Source organism: Neophocaena asiaeorientalis, unplaced genomic scaffold (genome assembly GCF_003031525.2).
Source record: "Neophocaena asiaeorientalis asiaeorientalis breed wild unplaced genomic scaffold, Neophocaena_asiaeorientalis_V1.1 scaffold984, whole genome shotgun sequence".
Classification (NCBI taxonomy): Eukaryota; Metazoa; Chordata; class Mammalia; order Artiodactyla; family Phocoenidae; genus Neophocaena; species Neophocaena asiaeorientalis.
The window spans coordinates 53,532-73,432 of record NW_020173667.1 but is presented as its reverse complement, the minus strand read 5'-3'; the positions used below and the strand labels follow the sequence as shown (position 1 = coordinate 73,432).

The following is a 19,901-nucleotide window of genomic DNA, read 5'->3' as shown; positions in this document are numbered from 1 at the left end:
TTAGTTTAACTGAAATATGTCCACAGGTATATTTATTATCTAATGGTACAATTGAGTGCCAATATAAATAAAAATGTAAAGAATACTTAGATAAAATCATAGGAAGGATAAACTATTTTTGGAAATTAAAACAACGTAGCCTCCATAATAGAACTGAATAAGTCGATACAGTTCTCTTGATGTGTGTATTACTCACCAGCAAGGTGGTCCTGGGGTGGTCAACCTCCCACATGAGGCCGCCTTTCCCAGAGCAGCTCCCGTCAGAACCGGCGGAGGTGGCATCCACCGTTGAGACCTCAGAAGTTGTGGGGGCCCCTTTGTCATTTCCCGTTGGTTACAGACAGGTGGAAGCCCTGCCTGGAATCCCAGGGAGGGGATGGAGAGGTGGCCCAGCCACAATGGAGAAGAGCATGTGGGAAGGGAGACAAAAGGCTCTGCCAAACCCCACGTACATACACAGCAATGCCGCCTCCCAGACCTGCCAACCAGGCCTACCAGGCCGCGTCCACCATGGCGGCCAGAGCCCCAGGAGCTGGTCCACGTGCGCAGAGCCTCCTTGGGAACAGCTGCTTGAGGATGTTTCCTTCAAAACTGTGACCTAAAAAGGCAGGTTACCTGACTCCATCCTCTGGCCACACGTCCAGTGTGAGGACAGGGGCAAGAGAGCCTGACTGAGACAGTCCATTCTTTTCTTTTTTTAAAATAGATCTTTATTGCAGTATAATTGCTTCACAATACTGCGTTAGTCTCCGTTGTACAACAAAGTGAATCAGCCACATGCACACATACATCCCCATATCCCCTCCCCCCAAGCCTCCCTCCCACCCTCCCTATCCCACCCCTCTAGGTGGTCACAAAGCACCGAGCTGATCTCCCTGTGCTATGCGGCTGCTTCCCACTAGCTAGCTATTTTACCTTCGGTAGTATATATATGTCAATGCTACTCTCTCACTTCATCCCAGCTTCCCCCTCCCACTCCGGGTCCTCAAGTCCCTTCTCTACGTCTATGTCTTTATTCCTGTCCTGCCACTAGGTTCATCAGTACCATTTTTTTTTTTTTTAGATTCCATATATATGTGTTAGCATACGGTATTTGTTTCTCTCTTTCTGACTTATTTCACTCTGTATGACAGACTCTAGGTCCATCCACCTCACTACAAATAACTCAATTTTGTTTCTTTTTATGGCTGAGTAATATTCCATTGTATATCTGTGCCACATCTTTATCCATTCGTCTGTTGATGGACACTTAGGTTGCTTCCATGTCCTGGCTATTGTAAATAGTGCTGCAGTGAGCATTGTAGTACATGTCTCTTTCTGAATTATGGTTTTCTCAGGGTATATGCCCAGTAGTGGGATTGCTGGGTCATATGGTAGTTCTATTTTTAGTTTTTTAAGGAACCTCCATACTATTCTCCATAGTGGTTGTATCAATTTACATTCCCACCAACCATGCAGAAGGGTTCCTTTTTCACCACACCCCTTCCAGCATTTACTGTTTCTAGATTTTTTGATAATGGCCATTCTGATTGGTGTGAGGTGATACCTCATTGTAGTTTTGATTTGCGTTTCTCTAATAATTAGTGATGTTGAGCATCTTTTCATGTGCCTCTTGGCCATCTGTATGTCTTCTTTGGTGAAATGTATATTTAGGTCTTCTGCCCATTTTTTAATTGAATTGTTTGTTTTTTTTGATAATGAGCTCCATGAGCTGTTTGTATATTTTGGAGATTAATCCTTTGTCTGTTCTTTCATTTGCAAATATTTTCTCCCATTCTGAGGGTTGTCTTTTCATCTTGTTTATGGTTTCCTTTGCTGTGCAAACGCTTTTAAGTTTAATTAGTCCCATTTGTTTATTTTTGTTTTTATTTTCATTACTCTAGGAGGTGGGTCAAAAAAGATCTTGCTGTGGTTATGTCAAAGAGTGTTTTTCTTAGGTTTTCCTCTAAGAGTTTTATAGTGTCTGGTCTTACATTTAGGTCTTTAATCCATTTGGAGTTTATTTTTGTGTATGATGTTACATAGTGTTCTAATTTCACTCTTTTACATGTAGTTGTCCAGTTTTCCCAGCACCACTTATTGAAGAGGCTGTCTTTTCTCCATTGTATGTTCTTGCCTTCTTTGTTGTAAATTAGGTGACGATATGTGCATGGATTTATCTCTGGGCTTTCTATCCTGTACCACTGATATATTTCTGTTTTTGTGCCAGTACCATACTGTCTTGATTACTGTAGCTTTGTAGTATAGTTTGAAGTCAGGGAGCCTGATTCCTCCAGCTCTGTTTTTCCTTCTCAAGATTGCTTTGGCTATTCTGGGTCTTTTGTGTTTCCATATGAATTGTAAATTTTTTTTTTCTAATTCTGTGAAGAATGCCATTGGTAATTTGATGGGGATTGCATTGAATCTGTAGATTGCTTTGGGTAGTATAGTCATTTTAACAATATTGATTCTTCCAATCCAAGAACATGGTATATCTCTCCATCTGTTGGTATCATCTTTAATTTCTTTCACCAGTATTTTATAGTTTTCTGAGTACAAGTCTTTCACCTCCTTAGGCAGGTTTATTCCTAGGTGTTTTATTCTTTTTGTTGCAATGGTAAATAGGATTCTTTCCTTAATTTCTCTTTTTGATTTTTCATTGTTAGTGTATAAGAATGCAAGGGATTTCTGTGCATTAATTTTGTATCCTGCAACGTTACCAAATTCATTGATTAGTTCTAGTAGCTTTCTGATGGCATCTTTAGGATTTTCTGTCTATAGTATCATGTCATCTGCAAACAGGGACAGTTTTACATCATCTTTTCCAATTTTTATTCCTTTTATTTCTTTTTCTTCTCTGATTGCCATGGCTAGGACTTCCAAAATTATGTTGAATAATAGTGGCGAGAGTAGACATCCTTGTCTTGTTCCTGATCTTAGTGGAAATGCTTTCAGTTTTTCACCATCGAGTATGGTGTTTGCTGTGGGTTTGTCATATATGATCTTTATTATGTTGAAGTAGGTTCCCTCTATGCTCACTTTCTGGAGAGTTTTTATCATAAACGGGTGTTGACTTTTGTCAAAAGCTTTTTCTGCATCTACTGAGATAAATCAGGATGGTTTTTATCCTTCAATTTGTTAATATGGTGTATCACATTGATTGACCTGTGTATATTGAAGAATCCTTGCATCCCTGGGATAAATCCCACTGGATCATGGTGTATGATCCTTTTAAAATGTTACCGGATTCTGTTTGCTAGTATTTTGTTCAGGACTTTTGCATCTATGTTCATCAGGGATATTGGTCTATAATTTCCTTTTTTTGCGATATCTTTTTCTAGTTTTGGTATCAGGGTGATGGTGGCTTCATAGAATGAATTTGGGATTGTTCCTCCCTCTGCAGTTTTTTGGAAGAGTTTGAGAAGGATGGGTGTTAGCTCTTCTCTAAATGTTTGATAGCATTCGCCTGTGAAGCCATCTGGTCCTGGGCTTTTGTTTGTTGGAAGATTTTTAATCACAGTCTCAATTTCAGTGCTTGTGTTTCGTCTGTTTATATTTTCTATTTCTTCCTGGTTCAGTCTTGGAAGGTTGTGCTTTTCTAAGAATTTGTCCATTTCTTCCAGGTTGTCCATTTTATTGGCATGTAGTTGCTTGTAATAGTCTCTCATGATCCTTTGTATTTCTGCAGTGTCAGTTGTTGCTTCTCCTTTTTCATTTCTATTTCTGTTGATTTGAGTCTTCTCCCTTTTTTTCTTGGTGAGTCTGGCTAATGGTTTATCAATTTTGTTTATCTTCTCAAAGAATCAGCTTTTAGTTTTATTGATCTTTGCTATTGTTTTCTTCGTTTCTATTTCATTTATTTCTGCTCTGATCTTTATGATTTCCTTCCTTTTACTGACTTTGGCTTTTCTTTGTTCTTCTTTCTCTAGTTGCTTTAGGTGTAGGATTAGATTGCTTGTTTGAGATTTTTCTTGTTTCTTGAGGTGAGATTGAATTTCTGTAAACTTCCATATTAGAACAGCTTTTGCTGGACCGTCCATTCTGAAGGGGAAATGGGAGGCACAGGGTAGCACCGTCCAGCCCAGCACACAGCACCAGGCTTCATCAGCCCACAGTGCCCAGGAATGTTTCCCCTGACTTGGCTTTGACCCCTGTCCATGTTCTGAGTCATTCTTCCTTTTCCATGAACAGTAGCCCCTGTTTGTAGCCTCCACCTACCTGGAGAAGTTCAGGGTCCAAACGCCTCTTTCCATCTTGTGCTGTCTCTGCTTCTTTTAGTGCAAGCTGCTGTGGATTCTGCTGGTACCATTCTCTTAATAACTGTGGGTTTTCTGCAAAGTTCATCGGTGTTCATGCATTTTGACAAAACCTACACCCGAATCTCTTTGAAACAGACCCTTTTCTAATTGGTCCCCATGAGACTTCTGCGTCCAGTGACCTCAGGTTTGGGGCTGATTAACACAAGAGCATCCGAGGGCCCGAGTGCCAGGTCCACAGAAGGCTTTTGCCCACCTGAACGGGTCTATGAGGCAGCAATTAACTTGTTTCCGAGTCTTAGAGGGTTTTCCAATCCCACCTCGTCTTGCTTTTATTCTGAGACCACACTTCCCCAACAGTGTCTCGGATTCAGTCTTTGCCCTGAGCTCACTCTTTGTTTGAGAATCTTCTGCTGAGAGAGACTGGGGGTGGGGGCCTGGGGAGAGGGTGGGGGTGAAAAATAGTTTCATTTTTGAGCCAATCGTGGCTCCTTTATAGCTCTTTTAAGTTCTGTTTGCAAATTGGATGATCCTTCTTTAGTTCCTCTCTCCCTGACCGTAGCTTAGATGTGTAGCTGCAAGACCCCCGCTGACACTCTGACTGTCTGGAAGCCGCTTCACCAGTCCTGGCATCACCTCGACTTGCACGCAGGCCACGCTGGTGCCCGGCTTCCTGGGCTGAATAACAGAGGTCTTTCCTCCTGCCTCCAGGAGCATCGCCTTGCTGCCCCTGCCGTGGTCGACCACGCCTCCACCCCCGGTGCGAAGGCCCCCCAGCTCCTGCCTGATTTCAAGCTAGTGCTGTAGGCTTTAGGCTCCTGCTTTGGCAGCAGCCACGTCAAAGCACCAAACTCCACCCCAGTTCCCACTGCCACACAAGAAACACCAGCAGACAGTGTAAAGCCCTCAACCTCTTCCTCATTCTCAGTGTGCACGTCGGTCAGAGTGCAGGGGAACAGCTTGCTTCAGCTCCACGATGTCCGGGACCACAGCTGGGAAGCCTGGAACAGTGGAATGGCTCAAATGATGGCAGTGGGTCCCCTGGCCCCCTGTACAGTTGCACATCTGTCATGTGTGTGGGTCCCCGAGCGGCTTGGGTCCCAAGAGCAAGCATTCCAGCAGAACTAGAGGATGCTACATGGCCTCTTGTGAGCTGGCCTCAGAGGTCACAGCTGTTCTCCTGTTCTATTGATTAAAGCCCACCCAGATTCAGGGAGAGGAATGTGATGGGAAGAGTGTCAAAGACTTTACAGCCCTTAAAACCCCCACAGTTCACCCTCCACCCACAAATTACTTACACACAGTGGAGGGCACACATCTTTTTAAAGACATTGAGAGATTAATTTCAATTGAGGTGTACTTTACATTGTGTGGCTTACATAGTATACAACACCCATTTGCACCCTTTTAAAGATACGGACCCACTCCAGGACCCCAGAAGTTTCCTTCACGCCATCCCTCCACTGTGTACCTTCTTGCACTTATCTGTCGAGGCGCGTATGAAATTTTGCGGGGAGGGGGCACATACCTATGCGTGGAATTGTTGAATCACAGGACAGGCATATGTCTAACTGTACCAGAAACTCCCAAATAGTTTCTAACATAATTATACCGGCTCATATCCTCCCTCCCCTAGCAACGTGTAACTCTAATCGGTCAAGGTACTCACCAACACTTCAGTATTTTTAGTCTTTCAACCATTCTGATGGGCGTATGGCGACAACTCATTGTGGTTTTAATTAGCATTCCTTGATGTATCAATTAGCTTTTGCTGCATACCAAACTGTCCCAAAATTTAGTGTTTTCAAACAACAATCATTTATTTAGCTCACGATTCTGTGCATTGGTTATTTGGGATTTGTTCAGCTGGGCAGTTCTTATGCTGGTGTCATCTGGACTCACTCCTGTCTGTAGTTACTGCTGGTCAGCCAGGTGGCTTTGGTTCTGGAGGTGACTGGTTGTCAGGTGTGTGTGTGTGTGTGGTGTGCATGTGCCTGTGTGTGTTTGTGTTTGTGTTTGTGTGCATGCATATGCGTGTGTGTGTGTGTGTGTTTATGTGCCTGGGTGATTTAGCCCTCTATCTCTGCTCATCCAGCAGGCTCACCTATGCCTTTTCACCTGGTGGTATGGGTTTCAAGAGTGAGATTGGAAACTGAGTGGCCTCTTGAATCCTAAACTTGGAAATTGCACACGGTCACTTCTGCGACTTCTGTGGGTGCATTGCAAGGCCAGCCAGGATTCAACGGGTCCACTTCTTGCTGGGAAAAACTGCAGAGTACTGTGGCCATCTGGGGGCAAAAATTAAAGAGAAATCTCATCTAAAATGGAGTCAGGATGCCCTGAATGGGGAGATCCCCTGCCCCGTACCTTCCCTCCCAGCTCGGTTCACATTCCTGGGCTGGAGGAAGCCAACTTTACACCCAGCAGGAGAAGGAGGGTTTTCTTCCTGCCCAGCAGTAGCCCAGCCAATGAGAAGCCGTCACCCTGAAGCCTCCCTTCCCTCCAGTGGACTTGCCTGCAAAGAAGCCCCTCCCAATTGCCCCTTTTCTCTGCGAAATGGCCTTCCTCTCCTGTGTTCTCTAGACTTGCCTGCAGTTTGCCATAGCCTGCATGTCCCAAATTACGATTCCTCTGCTATTCCCGAATAAATCCATTTTGCTGGTAAAATAACTGGCTGTTTTGTTTTTCAGGACAGCATTTGCAATCTCCCACACTTAACATTCTAGCCTCCCACTGTGGCATCAGCCTGGAAGCTCAGCATCTCTTGATTTCAGTCAGGTCTAGTAGCCACTGGGCCTCCTGAGCAGCACCTCTTCTTGTTGCAGAGACTTGTGAGCTAGGAAGACAAGTCGTCTGAATTTCCTGCACACACCCCCAGCACATGCTGGTGAGACAGGAGGGTAGACATGAGAGACACTCCCACTCACGCAGCGTGGAGCACAAGGCACTGTCCTTGCCCGCTCGCTGCGGCCCGGAAATCAGCAGCGCCAAGTTCCCAGGGTCCCCGGCCCGGGAGTAAGTGTGTTTGGATTAGAGCCTGTTCTGCTCCTTACAGGAGGCTCCCCAGTCCGAGTCCCCCGCTGCTCCCTGGGAGGGCACACAGCCTCCTGTCCTTCGTTTTCTGACTCCTCAGCCTAGAAGGTCGGGGTCCCCGGCAGCCTGGTTTCATTTTGAATGATCTCAGCCCCTTTTAGTTCAAGCTGTCATGATTTCACCGATGTGAAAGTAAATCTCGTGAGCGGTGTTCATTGTGTGAATACACCACAGTCTGTGTATCCATTCTCCTGTTCACTAACATTTAGAATGGTACCAACTTTTTTGTTATAAACATTCTTGGGCAAGGCACTTGCATTTCTTTTGGAGAATGCCTTGGAGTTCTTTTTCTGGGCTGTAGGGTAGACCAGTGTGACCCCCCAGTATTCATATGTTGAAGTTCCAACCCCAGTGTGATTGCACTTGGAGGTGGCCTTTAGGGGGCCGTTTAGGTTAAATGAAGATAGAAGGGCGTGGCGCTAATTCGATAGGGCTGGTGTCCTTATGAGAAGAGGGGGAGACACAGAGCCTGTCTCTCTGAGCTCTGTGGGGACAGAACGCGAAGGCGGCCATCCACAAACCAGGGGAGCGCACTCATGGGAACCGGACTTGCTGGCACCTTGATCATGGACGTCCAGACTGAGACAAAATAAATGTCTGATGTTTAAGTCGCCCAGTCTGTGGTATTTTATTGTGGCAGCCAGAGCCAACTTATATAATATGTATAACTTTACAAGAAAAGGCCAAACATTTTCCCGTAGCGCCTGTTGTATTTTATACTCCCACAGCAACGTATGATAATTATGGTTGCTCCACAGCCGTCCCAACATTTGGGTGTCAGTCTTTTGAAGTTTAGCCAGTCTGTGTAAAAGTATCTCATTGGAGTTTTGATTTTCATTTTCCCAACAACTAACAATATTGAGGAATTTTTTCATGTACTTATTGACTGTATATCTTCTTTCATGAAGTGTCTATTAAGTCATTTGCCCATTTCTATTTATTTATTTGTTTATTAATTTAGTTTTTCGGTTTTAGGAGTCATATATTTCATATAGGAACCTTTTGATAGGTAGATGTTTTGCAAATACTTTCTCCCAGTCTATGGTTTGCCTATTCTTTAAAAAAAATTTTTTTTTTTTTGCGGTACGCGGGCCTCGCACTGTTGTGGCCTCTCCCGTTGTGGAGCACAGGCTTCGGACGCGCAGGCTCAGCGGCCATGGCTCATGGGCCCAGCCGTTCCGCGGTATGTGGGATCTTTCCGGACAGGAGCACGAACCCGTGTCCCCTGCATCGGCAGGCGGACTCTCAACCACTGTGCCACCAGGGAAGCCCTTTCTTTCGTTTTTATACAATTTTAAAGGTTAGTTTCCATTTACAGTTATTACAAAATATTGGCTCTATTCCCCGTGTAGTACATACATCCTTGTAGCCTGTCTCACACCCAGTAGTTTGTGCCTCCCACTCCCCCACCCCTATACGGCCCCTCCCCGACTGATAACTGCAAGTTTGTTCTCTATAGCTGTAAGTCGGCTTCTCTTATTTTATATTCACTAGTTTGTTGTATTTTTTAGATCCTACATATAAGTGCTATCATACAGTATCTGTCTTTCTCTGTCTGACTTATTTCACTTAGCATAATGCCCTCCAAGTCCATCCGTGTTGCTGCGAATGGCAAGCCTTCATTCTTTTTTTTATGACTGAGTAGTGTTCCATTGTGTATATATACATATATACCACAGCCTCTTTATCCATTGATCTGTTGATGGACATTTAGGCTGTTTCCATGTCTTGGCAATTGTAAATAATGTTGCTATGAACACTGAGGTGCACGTATCTTTTCAAATTATTGTTTTTGTTTTGGATATACACCCAGGAATGGGATTGCTGGATCGTATGGTAGCTCTATTTTTAGTTTTCTGAGAAACGTCCCTACTGTTTTCCATGGTGGCTGCAGCAATTTACACTCCCACCAACAGTGCATGAGGGTTCCCTTTCCTCCGCATCCTAGCCAACACTGCTGCTCGCAGACTTTTTGATGAGGCCATTCTACAGGTGGGAGGGGGCATCTCATGTGGGTTCCCTTTCCTCCGCATCCTAGCCAACACTGCCGCTCGCAGACTTTTTGACGGCAGCCATTCTACAGGTGGGAGGGGGCATCTCATGTGGTTTTGATTTGCACTTCGCTGATCATTAGCAGCGTTGAGCACCTTTTCTTGTGCCAGTTTGTCATCTGCATTTCCTCTTCGGAAAAATGTCTATTCAGTTTTTCTGACCATTATTTAATTGGGTTGTTTGTTTGTTTGATGTTGAGTTGTATGAGCTGTTTATATATGTTGGATATTAATGCCTTATCTGTCATATCATTTGCAAATGTTTTCTTCCATTCAGTATGTTGTCGTTTCCTTTCATCGATGGTTTCCTTTGCTGTTATAACTTGCCTAGTCTTAATTGTGTTTTTTGATGAGCAGAGTTTTAAATTTTTTTTTTTTTTTTTTCGGTACGCGGGCCTCTCACTGTTGTGGCCTCTCCTGTTGCGGAGCAGAGGCTCGGGACGCACAGGCTCAGCGGCCATGGCTCACGGGCCCAGCCGCTCCGTGGCATGTGGGATCTTCCCAGACCGGGGCGCAAACCCGTGTCCCCTGCATCGGCTGGCGGACTCTCAACCACTGCGCCACCAGGGAAGCCCCAGAGTTTTAAATTTTGATGGTCTAGTACAGCTGCCAGCAATCTATGGACAGTTACCTTTTTGCCTGGATTTGTAAATAAAAGTTTTATTGAAACACAGCCGCACCCATTCATTTACATATTGTCTATAGCTGTTTTCACGCTACAACAGCAAGGTTGAGTGATTCTGGCTGCGACTGCCCGCAAAGCTTAAAATGTTTACTCTCTGGCCTGCCCTTTACAGAAAATGTTTGCTGACCACTGGTCTAATTTACCAATTTCTAATTTTATTTAGTGCTTTTTATGTCTAAGGAATCTTTGCTGCTTCTAGCTTTAAAGTTTTACATTTAGGTTTGTGATCCATTCTAAATAAGCTTTTATGTCTTGTGTGAGGCAGGCAGACAGGTTCATTGTCTCTAAACAAACATCCTGTTCTCGCAGCCCACCTTTTGGAAAGACTATCTTCAACCCATCAAACTGCTTGGGCACCTTGGTTGGAAATCAATGACTGTAAAAGTGTGGGTCTACTTCTGGACTTTCTTTTCTGTTCCATTGATCTCCTTATCTATCATTTTGCCCGTTCCACACTGTCTTGACCACTGTATCTTTCTAAAAATTCTTGAAGAATTGTGGAGAATTGACTTCTTAAATATATTGAACTTCTAATATGTGAACATGGAATCTCTCTCTACTTATTTAGATCTTTCAAAATTTTTTTCATCATTTAAAAATTAGTTCTAGTGTAAAGTCTTGCACATATTTTTGTTAAATTTATTCTTAAGCATTTTATGTTAATTCTTATTTCAGTCAGTCTCAGCCTGTCCATAGTGATGTTACCAGATGGAAGTGCCTGGGGGCCCTCACCTGGGCCCTTACTGTCTGTGGCAGCCCCCTCAGACATCTCCCAAGGCTGTGTCCAGGTTGCGGTTGGACCAGCCCTTGTGGTTCTCCTTGGGACTGCAAGATGCTCCTCAGCAACCACCATCAGAGGGCTTTGAAAACACAAGTTTTGGGGGCTTCCCTGGTGGCGCAGTGGTTGAGAGTCCGCCTGCCGATGCATGGGACGCGGATTCATCCCCCGGTCCGGGAGAATCCCACATGCCGCGGAGCGGCTGGGCCCGTGAGCCATGGCCACAGAGCCTGCGCGTCCGGAGCCTGTGTTCTGCAACGGGAGAGGCCACAACAGTGAGAGGCCTGCGTACTGCAAAAAAAAACAGGCAAGTTTTGCTACTCACAGGTCCTGGAAGGTACATGGCGTGTCTGGGGCACACAGTCAGGTTGCACTGTGGGGCGGGGGGAGGTGGAGAGAGGAAGCTCTCTCTCTGGGGTTCTGCCTTTATTGGGGTCGAGGGCAGGGTCTAGAGTTTTTTTGGCCCAATCTTTACTGGTGAATTTAAAATGTAAGTGTGGGAATTAAGGGACAGGAAGGGAAAGCAAGCCATCAAAGGGTCAGTTATCTAGGTCAACTGGTGTTTCCTGAAAAAGGGAAAATCATGGGTGGGGTGGCCTGGCTCTTTATCTAGTTGTGTTGCTGGCGATGTGCTTTTCTGAGATGGATGTCTGTGAAGTAGATGCCTCAACCAGGGAAAGCTTAATGTCTGGCATCATATACATGTTACATTATATTCGAAAAGCTAATTGTCAGGTACTTACACTACAATAAATGATTTTTTTAAGAAGTTCATTTTTGATGTTTTGGTCCTAATAAATCGAAACATTTATTTCTCTGGGTTGATCTTGTAACCCACAATTTTGTTAAATTCACTTATTCGTGCTAATAATTGTTTTGTAGATTCCTTAGGCTATTCTATGCAAACATTCTAAGTATCGGTGAATATAAATAATTTTATTTCTTCCTTTTAATATTTATTCCTTGTATTTTTTTTATTGCTTTACTCGTGTTGACAAAAAATTAATCAGTCGATCTACCAAAGAAATGGAAAATTTTATTCGAGTCAAATTGAGGATTCTAACCTGGGAACAGCTTCTCAGAAAGCTCCGAGAACTGTTTCACCTGCTAGAGGTCAAAGCACAGTTATATAGGTTTTTGAGATGGAGGGCTGTACATTAAATGACGTAGATAGTTTACACAATCCAGATCTGTAAGTACAAAGTGGTGGGTCATTGTGGCCCTTTATAAGATCAAGAAGGAATGTTATCTTCCTTTTCTTTTTTTTTTTTTTTGCCGCTTCGTGGGGTTTGTGGGATCTTAGTTCCCTGACCAGGGATGGAACCCGTGCCCCCTGCAATGGAAGTGTGGAGCCCTAACCACTGGACCGCCAGGGAATTCCCAGGAATGTTATCTTTAAGGAGTTGTCTTGGTGCTGGGAGAATGCTGCTCTTTACGACCGAGCAGGTATTCCTGCTGATGGCTTAGGGTTAGGCCAATGCCTAATGCAGATACATGATGCACTGTGAGGGGAGACAGGGGCCAAAGGGCACAGAAAATTTTTCATGTTTATAAATTTTTCTTGTCTTGCCATAAAATATGAATTTTATTTCACACTTGCCTTATTGTGCTGGCCAGGATTTCCTATAAAATATTAAATAGAAGTGGTGAAAGTGGATATATTTACCTTGTTTCTAATGAAAACTTTTAATATAATGTCCTTAAGTATGATTTTAGTGATACGGTTTTTGATAGATGGCTTTTTACAGATAGAAGATGTTCTATTTTTGCTGAGATTTAAAAAATGATGATTGTTGCATTTTGTAAAATTATTTATTTATTGAAATAATCAATATGATTTTTCTTTTTGCTTCTGTTAAAATGGTGATTTACGTCGGTTTTCAAGTGTTAGTCCAATTTTGCATTACTGGGATAAATTCCACTTGGCCATAATGTATTGCCCTCTGTATATATTGTTGGGTTTGATTTGCTAATATTTTGTTAAGGATTTTTGCATCTATTTTTACGAAGTTTATTTGTCTGCAATTTTCCTTCCTTGTATTTGTGAGGTGTTTGTATAGAGTTATGTTTGCCTCATACAACAATTGGGAAGTGTCCATGCCCTATTTTCTTAAGATTTTGTTTAATACTGGTGATGTAATGAAATTCATATTTTATGGCAGTACAAGAAAATTTTAAACATAAAATGGTTCTCTGCCCGTTTGGGCCTCTTCCCTCCCCTTGAGTGTGTGTCGTGCATCTGCATTGACCAAACCTCCTTGGGAGACAACATTCCTTCTTAATCTTGTAAAGGGTCACGGTGTCCCGCTACTCACTTTGTACTGATACATGCAGATCTGGATTGTGTAACTGGTCAATATGTCACTTGACATATAACCTTTTGTCTCAAGAACTTATCTATAACTGTGTTTGACCTCTAATGGGTGGAACAATTCTCAGAGCTTTCTGAACGACTGTCTCCTGGCTTATAATCCTCAGGTTGGCTCCAGAAATATTTTCCCCTTCTTCTGTAGATTCACTATTGATTAATTTTTTTGTTGACATTGGTGTTATTTCTTCTTTACACATTTGATAGAATTCACCATTAAACCATCTGGGACTGGAATTTTCTTGGTGGGAAGGTTTTTGTACAAAATTTAAAAACTCTCTCTATATTCTTTAATTTTCTCTTGGGTCAGGATTGTTAGGTTATGCCTTTAAAGGAGTTGTCCATTTCATACAAGTTATCAGATGTATTGGCACAAAGTTGGTCACAGTCTACCGTTTATCTTTTTAACGTTGGTGTCATCTGGGGTGAGGTCCCTTTTTCATTTCTAATATTGATAGCTCTTTTTTTTTCTCTTGATAAATCTTGCTAGGAATTTATAAATTCTATTAATTTTTTCAGAGAACCAACTTGTGTCTTTGTTAATTTTTCTGTTGTTTCCTCATTCAGTAATTTATGTTTATATCTTTAATATTTCCTTCTTTGACTTACCTTGCTAAACTTTGTTTGCTGAAACTTTAGTTTTAATTTTCTTTTCCTTTATTTTTTAATTTTAGCTTCTTAAGTTGGAAGTTTAGATCATGGATTTAATTTTTCTTCATTTCTAACATAAGCACTGAAAGCATCAATTTCTCTCTAAGCTCTGCTTTACCTGCATCACTCAAATTTTAATATATGTATCTTAGTCTGAGTGGGCTGTTACAACAAAAATACCATAAGCCATTTATTTCTCACAGTCGTGGAGGCTGGAAGTCCAAGATCATGGTGCCCACTTCCTGTGTCTGGTGAGGGCTTCCTGGTTCACAGACGGCCGTCTTCTTGCTGTGTCCTCATGTGTAGAAGGGGCAGGGAGCTCTCTCGGATCCCTTTTATAAGAGCATCGATCCCATTCATGAGGGCTCTACTCTCATGATCTTATCTCCTCTGAACTGCTCTGCTACTTAATACCATCACCTTGGGGTTAGGATTTCAACATATGAGTTTTGGGGTGATGCAGACATTCAGTCCATAGGAGTATATTTTCATTAACATTCAATTTGAAATTGAAAATAGTATCTCTTTGGTTTCTTTCTTTCACTCATGGGTTATTTAGATATATGCTGCTTAATTTCCAAATGTTGGGACTTTTCTAGATTTCTTACTGCATAGATTTCTAATTTTATTTCACTATGGTCAGAGAACACACTTTAAGATTTCAGTCTTTGCAACTTATTGTGACTTATTTTACGGGCCAGTCTATGGTCTCTCTTGGTTAACATTCCATATGACCTTAATAATAAGGTGTATTCTGCAGTTGTTTGGTGTATTATTGACACTTTGATTGTTAATTAAATCATGGGTGTGATAGTGTTGTTTAGATCTTCTACATCCTTACTGTGTGTGTTTTTTTGTTTGTCCTGTTGTTCTGTTAGTTGCTAAAGGGTAGATGACATTTGATGTTACTTGGTGCTACTGTACATGACATTTTTAGATTGGAATTTCCAACTGTTGATTGTTACCATATTGGGCCTTCATCCAGAGACCTTAGAAATTCACTCATTAATTGTAATACTTTATTTGTAGATTATCTTGGATTATCTGCAAACACAATCATACCATCTGTGAACAAAGACAGTTTTACTTTTTCCTTTCAATCTTTACATTCTTTGTCTTTCTCTGTCTTTCTTGAATTGGATAAGACTGCCTGTACACTGTTGAATAGAAATGGTGATAGAGGACATTCTTGTCCTGTGCCTGAATCCAGGAGGAAAGCATCCACTGTTTTGTTATTAAATATTATCTGTGTGTCCTTTCACAAACTAAGGTATTTCTAGTTTTGTAAGAGTTTATTGGGTGTGGAATTTTATGAAATGTTTTTTTCTGCACCTATGTAGATGCTCATGTTTTTTTCCCTCTAATCTGTAATGTGGAAATAACATTGATTTTTAAATATTAAACATTCTTTCATTCCTAGAATAAACCACACTCAGTCATGATATGTAATCATTTTATATATCACCGGATTGCTTTTGCTGAATTCCAGTTAAAGAAAGACGCACAACATAAGAGTTGTGAGTTTAAGTTTTATGTAGGGTCTTGCTGAGCATTATAGCTCGGGAGACAGCCTCTCAGTGGCTCTGAGGGAACTGCTCGGAAGAGGTAGGGGAGGGGCCAGTTTATGTATGATTTTTGGCCTGGGAATACATGCAGTCAAGCATACATTTTGGTAAAAGATTGCTGTTAATCACAAAGCACAGTTATCTCAAGTTAATGATTTTAGTACTTTTCTATGTATGGGAAGATACAAGAATCCAGGTCATTGAAATTCTTCCTGAGTGATGCATCTAGGGGTCTGTGTATCCAAAGCACAGAGTGCCAAATCCTGAATTCCTCTCAGGGTGCCCTGTCGTCCAACCGCAGTGGGTTACGACTTAACCCTTGTAGAACTTCGTGGTGAGCAATGCTCTCTGTCTTAGCCATTTTAACTTTTTTTCTGTGTCTTTTAGTATTTTTTTGTTTGTTTGTTTTTGTTTTTTTGGGTTTTTTTTTGCAGTATGTGGACCTCTCACTGCCGTGGCCTCTCCCGCTGCGGAGCACAGGCTCTGGACGCGCAGGCCCAGCGGCCATGGCCCACGGGCCCAGCCGCTCCGCGGCACGTGGGATCCTCCCGGACCGGGGCACGAACCCGCGTCCCCTGCATCGGCAGGCGGACTCCCAACCACCGCGCCACCAGGGAAGCCCTGTCTTTTAGTATTTTATAGCAGGGTTATGCTGGCCTCATAGAACCAGTTAGGAAGTGTTTCAGTTTTCTTTATTTTTTGGAAGAATTTGTGTAACAGTATTATTTTCTCCTTATATGTTTGGAAGCATTTACTAGTGAAGCCATCTGCTCCTGGAGTATTCTTTTTTTTTTTTGCGGTATGCGGGCCTCTCACTGTTGTGGCCTCTCCCGTTGCGGAGCACAGGCTCCGGACACCCAGGCCCAGCGGCCATGGCCCACGGGCCCAGCCGCTCCGCGGCACGTGGGATCTTCCTGGACCGGGGCACGAACCCGTGTCCCCTGCATCGGCAGGCAGACTCTTAACCACTGCGCCACCAGGGAAGCCCCTGGAGTATTCTTTGTAAGAAGATTTTTAATTATGAAATTAATTCCTTTCGAAAATCTAGAACTATGTAGATTTCCTAAATATTCTCGTTTAGTTTTGGTAAGTTGTTCTTCAAGGAATTTGTCTAATTTGTTAAAATTTTTGGACAAAGTTTCATAACATTAGTATATTATCTTTACAAAAATCTACAGCATCTGTACTGAATTCCTTTTTCATTTCATATATTGGTAATTTGTGTTCCTGCTTTTTTTTATTATGGTAAGATACACATAAAACTTATCTTAACCATTTATAAGTGTACAGTTCAGTGACATTAAATAGCTCACATTGCTGTGCAACAATCGCCAGCATTCATCCCCGTTAATTCTCATCATCCTGTGAAACTGAAACCCTACACCCATTCACATCGTCTCCCTATTTTCCGCTCTCGCAGGCCCTGGCACCCGCCACCCTACTTTCTCTAGGATTTTGACCACCTTCTCCTACCTTTCCGGCTCCAGCCACCACCTGCCCCACCCCCATTAGGCCACCACGTAGCAGTGGCCAATAAATAACGTTATTGTTTTTCTTTAAAGCCCAAACTTCCTCTCCGAAGTTTATAACTAAAAAATCACTCTGCTTCCATTTGTCAACTGGAAAGAACGACACAAGGTTCACACTTCACAGTGTGGTTGGGAAGGTTAACTTAATTACTACAAGAAAAGCACAAGAAAGCGGGTCCTGCTCCGGAAATCAGCCGCTTCTGTCATTCATAGCGGGTTTGTGACCCCCAGACCAGGATGGCTCCCGCTCCCCGTCGCCTGCGCCGCCACCCCGCCCCCTCCCCGGGCTGCCCCCAGCGCCCGGGGACGCAAGCCCGAGCCCGCACGCTTGGAGCACAGCGCCCGGGCTCGCGCAACGGCCGAAGGCGGGATCCGCGAGGCGCGCCTGCGCTGGGCGCTTGGTCCAGGACCGGGTCTTCGCCGGGATGCCCCCGAGCGCACTGCGCCTGCGCAGTCCAGGGCGTTGGCTCCCCTCTCCGGACAGCGGGGCGTGTACGGCGGCGCATGCGCGCGAAGCCGGTTCCAGGGCGGGGCTTTCTACGCGGGCAGCCTGCGTACATTGCGCCTGCGCGGGCTGAGGGCGGCGGCTCGGGCTCTTGGTGGGTGCTGGCTGCCCCTCCGTGTCGGAGGTGTGGACGCCAACCTCAGCGGAGAAGCGCGGCTGAGGTAGGTTTCCCGTGGGCAGCTCGGGCGGCTGGACCGCGCGTAGGGCAGGACATGCCAGGTGAGGGGTCCTCGCCCGAAGTGTGCGTCAGCGGACGGTCCGAGGCCGCCGCCCCCTATCGAGATTTCTCCGCGCCTTCCCGCCTCTGTGCTGACCTCGAGCTTGGGGCCCCGCCCCCGCCAGGGCCACGCCCTCCTTCCGAGCACGCCTACGGCGCCACACCCATCGCCCCGCTGCCCCGCTCTCTCCCCAACCACGCCCACAGTGCCCCGCCCTTCCCCTAGCCCCGCCCCAGTGCCACGCCCACATCCAGTCGGCCTTTGGCTTCCGGGCCGATCTCCCACCCTCTCAGAGAGCAGGTCACATTCCGTTCCCTCACTACCCATTCTGCTCACGCGTCACGCCCTGCCCCTCCCTTCATCCTCTCTTCCCCTGTTTCTCTCCCCACCCCGTTGGCCACCTGCCCTTCAGGATCCTTGGCCCTCTCCCCCAACCCTGCCCCGCCCCTCAACCGAGCTCCGCCCCATCCAGGCCCCGCCCCATTATCCCGCTCCGCCCACCCTGGCCCCATCCGTCAACCCGGCCCCGCCCTCCCACCGGCCCAGCCCCATTCTGGCCCCAGTGCAGTGTTTCCAGCGAAAATGCAATGCATGTGTATTAGTATTTATAATTACAAACGTCACCCAAAGAAGTATTGGGTCTTGATTGATAAAGTGAAGCCCTCATTTTAAACAAAGAATTGCTGTATAATTGAAAAAAGCACACATCCATCTCAGAGCGTAGTATGGGTTACACTGTCACTGGAAAAATAAGATTGAGAATGAGAAGAAAAGCCTCTGAGAGATGCAGACCTTGGTTCCTGTTAGTGGAAACACTTTAAAGCCCCAGATAGGAAATTCTAATTGGAGTTAAAGTAGTCAGGGCCCCAAGGAAGGAATTGACATCAATTTATTGTTTTAATTCAACCCAGTGATCTAACAGAAACTAACAGTCTTTGGCCAATGAAAAAGTTAACACCTTGCAGGCTAGTGATGAAAATATACACTGTTTGGAGTTCATAAATTTTAAATGCTTTCAATTGATTTTGTAAGAATTGTGTTTATAAATTTCATTTCTGTTCATTCTTTACATTTATTTCCATTTGGTAGAGGACCTTTTTCGTGGACTTTAGAAGTTATGTGGACTTAATTATTATGCAACATAACAAGCATTTTCTCATTCTCTTTTTAAAATAGAAATGGAGGGGAAAATGAAACATTAAAGCAGCAGCTATGTGCAGATCCCAAAGGAATTATGGCAACACCAGGTGACTGCCCCAGAAGTGAGTTGCAGGTAATTTCAGTTCTGCTGTGTGAGAACTTGTATTTAAAGACCAGGACCATTACAGAGAGTGGAGCTCAGCCCAGAGTGATGGCATTTTCCTTGGACCTTAGAGGGTGGCCACTAACCAGGGGATGCTTAAATAAAGGAAATGCACAGTGTAAAGGTCACACATGACATTCTGAAATGGGCACTGTAAACACTTCCCAGGAATCTAGGGTTCCATTTTTGGCACCTGAGCTGGTGAAGAAAGCACATTTTTTTTTTCGTTGTTTAAAAACATCCCAGACATAATATGTTAGAGACAGGTTGGACATTAGAAAAGATTTATATATTCATACTGTTTATCTGCCTGGGACACACATATAATTTCATTCAAGTTAACAGTAAAAAAAAAGTCACCTTAAATTTAAAGGAATGTCAATTATGTAAAATTAAGAACCAGAATACTCTAATAAATGATGTTTTTTAAAAAACATTTTCATGTCTGTGATGTCAATTTTAACATTTTTTTGCTCTTTACATTCTAATTATTGTTCTAAATTCATTTGGGTTTTTATATATAGAAATTTTATTTATAGTTGGATCATTTCATTAATCTGTTTCTTAAAATTATGAAAATATGATTCTTAAAATATGATTAAAATTAATCATAAAAGTTTTAATTTCATGGATCTCTTAATTTTCTTTTGAGAAATTTAAAAACTACTGGAACATTTACAGAATAACATTGCAGACATCAAGTATCAATACATATTACACAGAAGTGGAAACTTGCTAACATTTTGTTATATTTACTTCAGAATATAAGTATATATATGAATAAAAAAACATAAATAAAGTTTGTTCCCCAACCCCAGTCCCATTCTTCTTCCTCTGTCTCAAGTGCAAACACTACTATGAATTATGAATTGATATTTGTGCTTCTGCACCATCTTTTTTTTTTTTTTTTTTTTTTTTTT

General features: G+C 43.3%; 1 protein-coding gene across 3 annotated transcripts in view; it reads left to right on the top strand.

Moving 5' to 3' along the window:
• The first annotated feature begins 17,505 nt into the window (after positions 1–17,505).
• PRMT2 (protein arginine methyltransferase 2) overlaps positions 17,506–19,901 on the top strand; it is a 38,518-nt gene continuing 36,122 nt past the window's right edge. For all 3 annotated transcript variants that reach the window (XM_024748063.1, XM_024748064.1, XM_024748065.1), the window contains exons 1-2: positions 17,506–17,621; positions 18,855–18,951. In XM_024748063.1, the coding sequence (XP_024603831.1) occupies positions 18,913–18,951 (39 nt within the window). In that variant the 5' untranslated portion in view covers positions 17,506–17,621; positions 18,855–18,912. The remainder of the gene's footprint in view (positions 17,622–18,854; positions 18,952–19,901) is intronic.